At 36.9% G+C, this 12,656-nt stretch overlaps 1 protein-coding gene across 1 annotated transcript in view; it reads right to left on the bottom strand.

Annotated features, from left to right (window-relative positions):
• Window positions 1-12,656, bottom strand: part of LOC136309277 (A disintegrin and metallopeptidase domain 3-like) — an 88,364-nt gene that overhangs the window by 21,397 nt on the left and 54,311 nt on the right. The window contains exon 13 of the mRNA XM_066237505.1: window positions 11,021-11,119. Coding sequence (XP_066093602.1) covers window positions 11,021-11,119 — 99 coding nt within the window. The remainder of the gene's footprint in view (window positions 1-11,020; window positions 11,120-12,656) is intronic.

Below are 12,656 nucleotides of genomic sequence, written 5' to 3'. Positions count from 1 at the left end.
TAACTTTTTGGAAACTAATTGTACTCCAGAAATGCTGTACTAACTCAGGTACTGGTCTTAACCATATTTCTAAAATTTACTTAATGTATGTATTTTTTATTTCAAGTAATTTTTCTTTCAGGCCCTACTCTACCTTTATCATGAGGGGATTATGAGTCATAAATTTGCTTCTGACTCAAGATGATAATCAAAGCACTTCTCCCTAGACACAGTAATTGGTACAGTACTGGGGAATTTAACCTAGCAGGATCAGTCATGGTTTCTGCCACAACCAAGGATTAAAATAGATTTGGGGAAGGGAAAGATCCTTGTACTCTTCTGAAATATTGTACTATGGACTAGAAAAGCCAGGAGGTACAATGAGCTAGCTGTATTACATATGGAGAAATCTTGTTTGAGGACTGTCAACAAAAGTGCAAAGATATTCAATAGATGTATAAAATAAGAATTCTACTATTCTCATTTTAAATGAAGATTCACTTGAGCATGAAATTAGACTCATTTTTTATTTAAGTTTCATAAGTGTTTGTTTTCCTTTGCTTGGCCATTATCAAGGTACCACATTTTGAGATAGTGTGGATGGATCTAGAGACCATTATGCTAAGTGAATAAGACACCCAGAAAAAAAAAACGAATGATTTCACTTATACATGAAATTTAATGAACAAAATCAACAAACAATATAAACAAACTCATAAATACAGAGAAAAGACTGACAGCGCTCAGAGGGGAGAGTTTAATGGGCTAGGTGAAAAAGGTGAAGGGATTAAGCAGTACAAACAGCTAGTTGCAAAATAGCCACAAAGATTCTCTTTGCAGCATGCAGTCAATAATGTTGAAAACACTGGGTATGGGGCCAGGTGGGTCTTGGGGCAACAGGGCACCATTCTGTAGAGCACATGGTTGTCTGGCCACTTTGCTATACATCTGAAACTGGTGCAGAATGGTAGTGGATAAAAACTGTGGCTGAAAAAAAGTAATATTAATAAAATAAAAGACTGAAATGGTGAATGGGGGTTTTGGTTTATTTTTTTTATAAAACAAATTACATAATATTTTAATGTTTTAACTATTATTTAGGATAAAAAGAACTCTTCTACTTATTCTTCTAAAAATTGAAGTCATGTAATGTCAAATGATAATTTAGTCACTTGGTATTTTGATAACAAAAGCTATATATCAAAAAGTTTTAACATTTGTTATTGCACTATCCTATTAAAATTATAGTCTATCTAAAGTGTAAAATAAAAATAATATTGGGATCAAGCTTGACTTTAAATTTTTAGTAGGCCTGATTTTAAAACCTACATATAGTTAGAATTGTCATATCTTCAAATATTTCTACACATAAGTGTTTATATATATAAGTACAGTATTATATTTGTAATATATATATAAAGGACTCATAATAAACATCATTTTGTACAAATTCAAGAGAAAAGATATAACTGATCAATACATAATCAGTTTTATACAGTACTAACAACTTTTTTAAATCACATATAGAAATGTCTGATTACTGCTTAAAACAAGTTATTCACTGTTATGTTTCAGGAAAACAGCTGGTTAGACTTTGTCTTTCATAACTGTGTCCTTGGAATGTCTATCTAAATAGAAATGTTATTTTTAAACCATTGGACCAAATTCTTAATTTTTGGAAAAGCATTGGTGTAAGTTAGCCTTGTTGAAAGTAAGCAGAGAGAAGGGATTCCAAGATGGTGTTGGAGTAGGTAGACGTTCCAACTGCCACCGCCCAGGACCAAATTGGATTACAACTTAATTTAAGAATAATCATCTTGAAAAACCAACTTTGGACTAAACAAAGAGGAATCTATAACCAAGGATCACAGAAGAAGCCACATCAAGACTGGTAGGAAAGGGGGAGCTGCAGAAAGGGCTGCCATGCTCCCAGGAGCGAGTGGCAGCTAAGGGTCTGAAGAGACTCTCACTGTGAGAAGAGTCACCCTAAGAGATATGGGTCCTCATCCACTGGCCCAGAACCCCAGCCTAGAGCCCCAGAGCATAGAAGAGGCACCTACACAGCATTTGGAGGTGAAAAGAGCCAGGTTTCTGTCTGTGAGAAAGAGATGGGACTCTTGGAGAACAGGTTCCATCTTAAAGTGCCCATGCAGAAAATCTCATTCTCAGCCACTTACCTAGGGCTCTGGTAGAGGGAGAGCTGAGAGAACAACAGTTGCATGAGGAGAGTGTAAAGTTGGAGTACCGGGGAGAGACGTGAGGGACAGCCACCGGAACCCCTGTGCTGAGTCATTCTCCAAAACTACAGTTGTCATCTTTCTTGGGTGAAGGAGTCCCCTCTGAGCAGCATCAGCCCAGGGAAAAGCAACTGCTTCACCCTTGGGGGTCTCTCTTACCCAGTCATGGCAACAGGTCATTCTGAGAGGCCAAGAAGCTAGGTGCACATCAGTGAATCAGTTTTCTGGTGTTAAGGCCACAGATTTCCCCACATACTCCTGAGTCTAAGACTGGTGCTTTCAGCCTGACCAGGGAATGGTGCAGTGGATAGATCATTAGACTGGGATACAGAGGACCCAGGTTCAAAACTCCAAGATCACCACCTTGAGTGTGGGCTCATCTGGTTTGAGCAAGGCTCACCAGCTTGAGCCCGAGGTTGCTGACTTGAACAAGGGGTCACTTGATCTGCTGTAGCCCTCTGGTCAAGGCACATATGAGAAAGAAATCATTGAACAACTAAGGTGCTTCAAGGAAGACCTGATGCTTCTCATCTCTCTCCTTTCCTGTCTCTGTCCCTTTCTGTCCCTCTCTCTCTGCTTCTGTCACACACACAAAAAAAAAGGCTGATGCTTCTGTCTCATGGGAGACTCAGTAGAAACTGTCCAGACTGCAGGCAGACCACAGCTCTGGGTCTTAGAGGCCATACCCACCAGACTCCTCAGGTCACACCCTACTGAAGTCTGTGAAAAAAATCTGGAAGACTGACACTGGGCTGAGAGACTGAGCCATACACATATCCTTCCTAATCCCTGAATAGCTGCATGCTCTAGACTCTAGCAGAGTTTTTTTTCAGTGGCCAAGCCCAATTAGCAGCCAGCAGACAGAAGCTGCAGGAGGAAGCTTGGCCTTTTAAGAAGACCTTCGCCCAGGTCCAGAGTGGGTAAAAGCCAGCCTAGGTGTGCAGCTGGCATTCCCATGTGTATCTGGGCCCAGCAGAGGCAGCTACAAATTTTGGATTGTTTGTAGCTCCATGAAGACTGCTGAGGGCCAGTCATGGGCAGTGTCTTCCACTGATTTGTGCCAGGTTCCTGCCAGGGATGCCCAGGGCTGGCACATCAAGTAACTAGCTGCAGAAAGTTTTGGTTCCAGACCTAACAACACTTGCTAGAGTGGTATCTTAAGGAAGGGCCCCTCACACCTTGCCAAGCTGAGGCGAGTCCCACTGTCTGTGATCAGCACCGGTACAGCAGCTCATGTGCATTGGATAGAAAAGAGTGTCACAGTCAGCAGACCTGGGTGCTGGATATCCTGCCTTGCTGGGCTAGATTCCACAGGAGAAATGGAGAGAGGTTTGGAGCATGGACAGCTAAGTTGTGGGTTTTTGTGAGCATATTGTTGGATCTTCTCAGAAGGCTTAGCCACATTTGGGGGGCACAGTCAACCCCAGAATAGGACTCTCTAAGTCTTCCTCCCTGAGACCAGGGTCTCACTAGCTGGAAGAACTTCTGCAGAGGGGAATGTAGGCCATACCAGATCTGAACCTGCTGCTCATCTTGTTGGAGAGAGATGAAATTTGAGTATCCAGCAGTAACTGAGAAATTAGGTTCTGGAATAAGGGCCACAATCCCTGTACTGAGCTCCTTATCAAGAGATACCTGATGTAAGGGGTCCCACAAACATTTTATTCACAACCTCAGCTGCCCAAACCCACCAAGCATGCAACCTGTAGAGGGGTTGGTTGTGTGAGGTCAGGCTGAGCCCACACTACAGTCTTTGTACATAAGACATGTGGGAAGACCAAGCAGCTTCAAGAGGAAGAGGATCAGCTGAAAAGTAGAGACAAATCTTACAGAGCTTGGGGATTTTATGGAGCTGCTGTCTTCTCTAAGTAACAGTAAACAAATCCTTATACAAAGGTTGGCCCCTCCCACAGTACCCAGGCACAGAGAACGCAGAAACAAACAACAAAAAGTGCAGTACCTGCAGACAGGTAGCCCACAGTTGGTTACAAACAACAGCTGACACCAACCTAAGATGATCTAGAGCCAATACAACTGGTAGTGGGTTGCAAACAGCACCAAACCTAGACTCAGCTAGCTACACAAGCAGCCAACCCAAAGAAGTCTAGCAGGCAATAAACACTATGGAGAATAAATACACCCAAAAGGACAGACATTGCACAGTTTGTCATACACATGATCAAGGTTGACCTTTAGAGCCAGCAAGCCAGAAGGGATAACTGTTTATCCACAAAAGGATAAACTGCATTCAAGAGTCACATACAAGAGGAAAAATAGTATCCTCAAGTAGCATTCCTAGAGCAAGAAAAACCGGTGGCCTAGAGGTCAATACCACTAAGTCCATCTTCCTCATAATAACACCACAAAAAATTTAAAGTCAGACAGCACTACCTAGTACATAGACAAAATAGGCAGACAGAAAAATTCAACCCAAATGAATCAAAAAGAGAAATACCCAGAAAAAGAACTAAATGAAATGTAAGTAACTAAGCAATCAAATGCACAATTTAAAATAATGATTTTTAGGATGCTCAAGAATCTTAGAGCAATCATGGAAGGACATAATGAGCACCTAAATAAAGAGATAGCAAGAATCAAAAAGACATTAGAATGATAAAAAAAGAACCAGTCAAAATGACAAATACAATATCAGAAATGAAGACTGCACTAGAAGGAATCAACAGCAGGCTGCATGAAGCAGAAGATAAAATCAGCAATTTAGAGGACGAGTAAAATGAAAGCACATAAGCAGAGCAGCAAAAAGACTGAGGAAAATCTAAGAGGCCTCTGTGACAACATAAAGAGAAATAATATCCACATCATAGTGGTTCCTGAAGGAGAAGAGAACAAACAAGGGATAGAAAACCTGTTTGAAGAAATCATAGCTAAAGATTTCCCTAAATCGATGAAGGAAAAAGTCACACAAGTTCAAGAAGCACAGACAGTCCCATTAGAGAAGAACCCAAGAAGGCCTACACCAAGATACATCATCATTAAAATGCCAAAGTTAAGAGACAAAGAAAGAATACTAAAAGCTGTAAAAGAAAAGCAGTACTTGCCTACAGTGGAGGCCCCATAAGAATGACATCTGACTTTTAAACAGAAACACTTGAGTCCAGAAGTAATTGGCAAGAAATATTCAAAGTGATGCAAAATAAGAACCTACAACTAAGACTGCTATATCTCAGCAAGACTATTATTTAAAATTAAAGGAGAAATAAAAAGCTTCCCAGACAATAAACAAACCAACAAACAAAAAATTCTCAAGGAATTCATTACAACTAAACCTGTATTGCAAGAAATGTTAAGGGGCCTGCTGTAAAAAGAGCAAAGACATAAAAATTCTAGAAAAAGAGGATTGTATATTTAAAAAATAAAATGGCAATAAATGACTACATATCAATAATAACCATACTAGATCAACTGAATTTAATTGACATCTTCAGAACATTTTACCCCAAAGCAGAAGAATATACATTCTTTTCAAGTGCTCATGTTACATTCTCTAGGATAGACCACATGTTAGGACACAAAACGAGTCTCAGTAAATTTAAAAAGATTGACATCATATCAAGCATCTTCTCTGATCACAATGGCATGAAACTAGAGATCAACTACATTAGAAAAACTGAAAAACATTCAAACCTTGGAGCCTAAATAGCATGTAATTAAATAATGAATGGGTTAACAACAAGATCAAGGAAGAAATAAAAAATTTCCGTGAAACATTGAAAATGAACTTATAACAACTCAAAATTTACAGAACACAGCAAAAGCAGTCCTAAGAGGGAAGTTTATTGCACTACAGGTACACCTTATGGAGCAAGAAAAAGCTCAAATAAAAAACTTAACCCTGAATCTAAAAGAACTAGAAAAGGAACAACAAATAAAGCCCAGAGGAAGTAGAAGGAAGGAAATAATAAAGATTAGAGCAGAAATAAATGATGTGGAAGCTAAAAAAAAAAAAATTCAAATGATCAATGAAACCAAGAGTTGGTTCTTTGAAAAGATAAACAAGATTTACAAACCTTTAACCAAGATCAAGAAAAAAAGAGAGAGGACTCAAATAAATAAAATTAGAAATGAAAATGGAGAAGTAATACTGACACTGCAGAAATACAAAGAATTATAAGAAAGTACTATGAAGATATATATGCCTATAAATTGGACAACTTGGGTGAAATGAATAAATTCCTAAAAACATACAATCTTCCAAAACTCAATCTGGAAGAATCAGAAAACCTAAACAGACCAATTACAAAAAATGAAATTGAAACAGTTACCAAAAAACTCCCAAAAACAAAAGTCCTGAACCAAATGGTTTCACAGGCAAATTTTACCAAATATTTAAAAAAGAACTAACACCTATCCTTCTCAAGTTATTTCAAAAAATTCAAGAAAAAGGAAGACTTCCAAGCTCCTTTTATGAGGCAAGCATCATTCTCATTTCAAAACCAGATAAAGACTCTACAAAGAAAGAAAACTATAGACCAATACCCCTGATAAACATAGATGCTAAAATTCTCAACAAAATATTAGCAAACCGAATACAGCAATACATTAAAAAAAGTCATACATCATGATCAAGCAGGATTTATTCCGGGGAGGTAAGGTTGGTACAATATTTGTAAAATCAATCAATGTGATTCATAATATAAACAAAAGAAAGGATAAATATTACATGATTATATCAATAGATGTAAAAAAAGCATTTGATAAAATACAGCACCCATTTATATTAAAAACACTCAGCAAAGTGGGAATACAGGGTACATATCACAACATACTAAAGGCCATCTATAACAAACCTATAGCCAACATCATACTCAATGGGAAAAAATTAAAGGCAATCCCCTTAAGGTCAGGTATAGGGCAGGGGTTCCCCCTTTCACCACTCTTATTCAACATAGTTTTAGAAGTCCTAGTCACAGTAATCAGACAAGAAGAAGAAATAAAAGGCATCCAAATTGGAAAAGAAGAAGTAAAACTATCATTATTTGCTGATGACATGATACTGTACATAGAAAACCCTAAAGTCTCAGTCAAAAAACAACTAGACCTGGTAAATGTATTTGGCAAGGTGTCAGAATATAAAATTAATATTCAGAAATCAATGGCATTTTTATACACCAACAATAAATTATCTGAAAGAGAAATCAAAGAAACAATTCCCTTCATTATTGCAACAACAACAAAAAATAAAGTACTTCAAAGTAAATTTAATCAAGGAGGTAAAAGACATGTACTCAGAAAAGTATAAGATATTGAAAAAAGAAATCAAGAAAGATATAAACAAGTGGAAGCATATGCCATTTTTATGGATAGGAAGAATAAACATTAAAATGTCTATACTACCCAAAGCAATCTATAAATTCAATGCAATTCATATTAAAATACCAATGGCATACATCAAAAATATAGAACCAATTTTCCAAAAATTTATATGGAACCAAAAAAGAACACAAATAGCCTTAGCAATCTTCAAAATGAAAAATAAAGTGGGAGGTATCACATTTCCTGATATCAAGTTATATTACAAGGCCATAATAATCAAAACAGCTTGGTACTGGCAAAAGAACAGGCATACAGATCAATGGAACAGAACAAAGAACTCAGAAATAAACCCACTCCTTCATGGTCAATTGATATTTGATAAAGAAAAGAGCATACAGGGGGATAAAGACAGTCTCTTTAATAAGTAGTGTTGGGAAAATTGGACAGACACATGCAAAAAAAAAGAAACTGGACCACCAACTTACACCATTCACAAAAATAAACTCGAAATGGATAAAGGACTTAAATGTAAGTCTCAAAACCATAAACATTTTGTAAGAAAACGATTTAAATGTAAATCTTGAAACCATAAACATCTTGTAAGAAAACATAGGCAGTAAACTCTTTGATATCTCTTATAGCAATATTTTTGCTGATTTATCTCCATGGGCATATGAAATAAAGGACAAAATAAACAAACGGGACTATGTCAAACTAAAAAGTTTTTGCATTGCAAAGAACACCATGAACAAAGTAAAAAGACAACCCACACAATGGGAGAACATATTCGCCAATACATCTATTAAGGGGTTAATAACCAAAATTTATAAATAAATAAAAAAAACTTCTAAAACTCAACACCAGGAAGATAGACAATCCAATTAAAAAATGGGCAAAAGAACTGAATGGATACTTCTCCAAAGAGGACATACAGATGGCTAATAGAAATATGAAAAAATGTTCAACATCATTCATCATCAGAGAGAAACAAATTAAAACCACAATGAGATACTACCTCACATTTGTCAGAATGGTGCTCATTAACAAATCAATACACAATAAGTGCTGGAGAAGATGTGGAGAAAAGGGAACCCTCCTGCACTGCTGGTGGGAATGTAGACTGGTGCAGTCGCTGTGGAAAACAGTATGGCATTTCTTCAAAATACTAAAAGTGAAACTGCCTCTTGACCCAGCTATCCCACTTTTAGAAATATATCCTAAAAATACAGAATCACTGATTCAAAAGAAGATATGCACCGCCATGTTTATTTCAGCATAGTTTACAATAATCGAGGTCTGGAAACAGCCTAAGTGTCCGTCAGTGAACGAGTGGATTAAAAAGCTGTGGTACATATACACAAAGGAATACTACACAGCTCTGAAAAAGAAGGAAATCTTACCTTTTGCAATGGCATGGATGGACCTAGTGATTATTAAGCTAAGTGAAATAAGCCAGGCAGAGAAAGACAAATATCATATGATCTCACTTATATGTGGAATCTAATGAACAAAGTGAACTGAGGAACAAAATAGAGGCAGAGGCAAGGTCATAGGGAGCAGAGGGACAGCAGTAGAGGGGAGGGAAATGAGGGGATGGGGTCAGAGAAGGTGAAGGAATTAGTGAAACTATATATACATAACACATAGATATAGATAACAGGACAGCAAATCCCAGAAGGAAGGGGGGAGGAAGTTAGGGGGAGGGGGGCAAAAGGGTGTAATAGGGGACAAGGAGGTGGGGGTGAGGGAGTTATATTGAGTGGAACACTTGAGTCCATGTTAACACAATAAAGTAAAATTGAAAAAAATTTAAAATAGTAAGATATAAGATAATTAATATCATGTAAATAAATAAAATGCATATATATGCCCTGATAAAATCAAGGGAAAAAGTCTAAAAAAAATAAAAAGAAAGTAGGGAGGGAAAAAAATAGAAAGCCTTTTTCACTTACAGACAATAATGAAAGACAGCAGAGTTAAGACACTTACTTGCCAGACTTAAATGACAGCTAAGCCAAATTCTATAAAACAAAATAAAGTCCATGTTAACTAACAGTACATTTAGCTGCTACTTTGAGGCCCTCCTTTGCAACTTGTACTGTGAATTTTCACTCATCCACATACAGTGATTATCTCCATTTTAAGAAACAAGCCTCTGGGATGTAGACAAAGGGCAATGGACTGTTAAGGGAAGATTTATTACTTAGTATCACTGATTTAGAGACAAAGGTCAAGATGAGAGCTCTGATGAAGAGAAAAGCAAAAATATTTATTGCTAAGTAGAAACCTAATCATGTGCCTTGAAAACAAACGACCATTCTCTAATTACTAGCTTCTAGAGTAAAAAAGAACACACATAGAAAAAAGTAAAATAATGTTGCAAAAAATTTCACTGACAGCCCTGGCCGGTTGGCTCAGCAGTAGAGCGTCGGCCTAGCGTGCGGAGGACCCGGGTTCGATTCCCGGCCAGGGCACACAGGAGAAGCGCCCATTTGCTTCTCCACCCCTCCGCCGCGCCTTCCTCTCTGTCTCTCTCTTCCCCTCCCGCAGCCAAGGCTCCATTGGAGCAAAGATGGCCCGGGCGCTGGGGATGGCTCTGTGGCCTCTGCCCCAGGCGCTAGATTGGCTCTGGTCGCAACATGGCGACACCCAGGAGGGTCGCAACATGGCGACGCCCAGGATGGGCAGAGCATCGCCCCTGGTGGGCAGAACGTCGCCCCCTGGTAGGCGTGCCGGGTGGATCCCGGTCGGGCGCATGCGGGAGTCTGTCTGACTGTCTCTCCCTGTTTCCAGCTTCAGAAAAAAAAAAAAAAAAAAAATTTCACTGACATAGAAAAAATAAATCTGGCCAAAATATCTCTCAGTCAGCTTTTATATTTGTTATAGACTTGTGGAAGTGATGCAAAGTGAGATGCTACATTGATGCAATCCACAGAAGACATATCCTACTAATTTCTCAGATGTGGCTATAGAAAAAAACTGAATGAAAAACTTCCCAACGGAAGTTAAGAATTCAATACACTGCTAGGCTAAGAGGTCTTGCTAAAACTTAACTTCACTATTTTATATGATACATATTGCTGACTTTCCTGTATGGATTCCTTTTCAGTTATTTTCAAAATGAGGAGTTTTAAAATTACTGTCTTTTATTTGAGTATTGCATGTCAAGTGTGTGTTGGGTGGTTTATTTATAATTTTGCTCTAAACTGTTTCATGAATGAAGAGTTTCATCCAGGCATGACCAAAAGGAATTCATAGCACCCAAATAATCCAAACTTGGTATAAATACAATAACTGGATGGGTCTTGAAGAAAATTTGAAACAATATAGTGAGTAATAGAGATAAAAGTAGGCAGAGAAAGACCTAAGGACATCATCTAAATTCTAAAATCAACTATGTATGAATTGGGTGCATAAAGTAACATATTTAAAAAGGTGTATAAAAACAAATTTTTAAAAAACTAAAACAAAATGAACACACAGTAACACAAAGAATTCATGAAGAAAAATGTAATATTTTGAAAGATTACCATGCAAGTTTTTTTATTACAGCATGCTCCACTGCCACATTCTGAAAATCCAATCAGTGTGCAATTTTCCAAGTGACAGCACTTCTTAAAATCACATTTCTAAAAGCAAATGCAATTAAGTTAAATAGTAGAAATTTTCAATTAAATAAATTATTTTATTTGTTAAAATAAACTAAGGTTTGTCTCTAAGTCAATTACAGTATAATTTATATTTCTTTATTTCTTTATAACACTGCTTTATTTAAACATGATTTTGGTGTAGAAAACAATGCAATAAATTATTCATGATTTCCTGCTCAAAAAATTGAATTGTTAATAATTTAATGTAATTGTTTTCAATCCTCTTCGATTTTAAAATTATATGCAGAATACATTTTTTTTCATTGAATACATCATAAGTATTTTTTCATATTACCAAGTCTTCTCAAGAAATAATTTTGGACTCTTCCCCTTCTCCTTCTCTGTCTTAATCTCCCTCCTCCTTTCCCACAGCCATGGAAAGGTTGGACTAAGTTGGCCCTGGTCACCGAGGATGGCTCCATGGCCTCACCTCAGATGCTAAAATAGCTTGGTTGCCAAGCAACAGAGCAATGACCTCAGATGGGCAGAACAACTTCAGGTAGGGAGCTTGCTGGGTAGATTCCAGTTAGGGCACATGCAGGAGTTTGTCTTTCTGCCTCCCCACTTTTTATTTAAGAAAAATTTTTAAAATTGTAATGATTTGAGGAATATTTAAGTTATGACTGTGACAAAGGAGAGGTTTCTAAATTATAATATTTTAGTAATGTAAAAAATATTTCAAAAGGGAATTGCTGTCATTATTATTTTTTAGCTCCAAAATGTTATATTAAATACTAATTCAAACATTTATTGAAGTCTTGGAGTACAAAAATAGTAAGTGCTCTTTAAAATAGTATACTCTGATTTCCTTCTTTCTATACAGTTGTCTACTTAGAACAAGAGTGATGTTTTCTCAGACTAATAGTAATATTTAAAAATTAACAAAGTGTATAACTAAAAATAACTAAGCATTATGTCTGTTTCAATTTTATTATTTTTATTAATAATGTGTTGAGAATTTAACATATATGCACATTCTGCCTTATTTTACATTTCTCCGCATATATTTTGGTTGATGTATTCTTCTGTTTATTTCCCTTGTTTGTAAGCACTCTTTTATTAATGATATATAAGATATTCTGTCACAATCATATCATTTTTATAATGGCCTGCACTGAGAAAATTGATTGTTTTGCTGTATGCCTTTTAAGTATATACAACTAAAGTCAGAGACAGATTCTACCATTCAAAAATTACAGGAGAGGGCAAAAGTAGATTTACAGTTATAATACAAATAAATAATAAAAATTAATTAATGATACAATAATAAACTCTATTTTGTGTACTCACAACTGTAAACCTACTTTCACCCACTCCTGTATTTTTCATATGTTACTATACCCAGTTATAAAAACACCAGCTAAGTTTCAACAAAGGTAGGTGGAGCTCAGCATCAAGAATCATTAAAAGTGGTCCAGGATAAGGAGGTGGGGGGTAGGTAATGAAAGCCCTGTCATTGGACACCATATCTGATTAAGACCTCAATCACGTGTAGTCATCTCTGACCACTTACACA

This window comes from Saccopteryx bilineata, chromosome 6 (genome assembly GCF_036850765.1).
Source record: "Saccopteryx bilineata isolate mSacBil1 chromosome 6, mSacBil1_pri_phased_curated, whole genome shotgun sequence".
Classification (NCBI taxonomy): Eukaryota; Metazoa; Chordata; class Mammalia; order Chiroptera; family Emballonuridae; genus Saccopteryx; species Saccopteryx bilineata.
The sequence above is the reverse complement of the archived record's forward strand: the minus strand, read 5'-3'. Positions and strand labels throughout refer to the sequence as shown.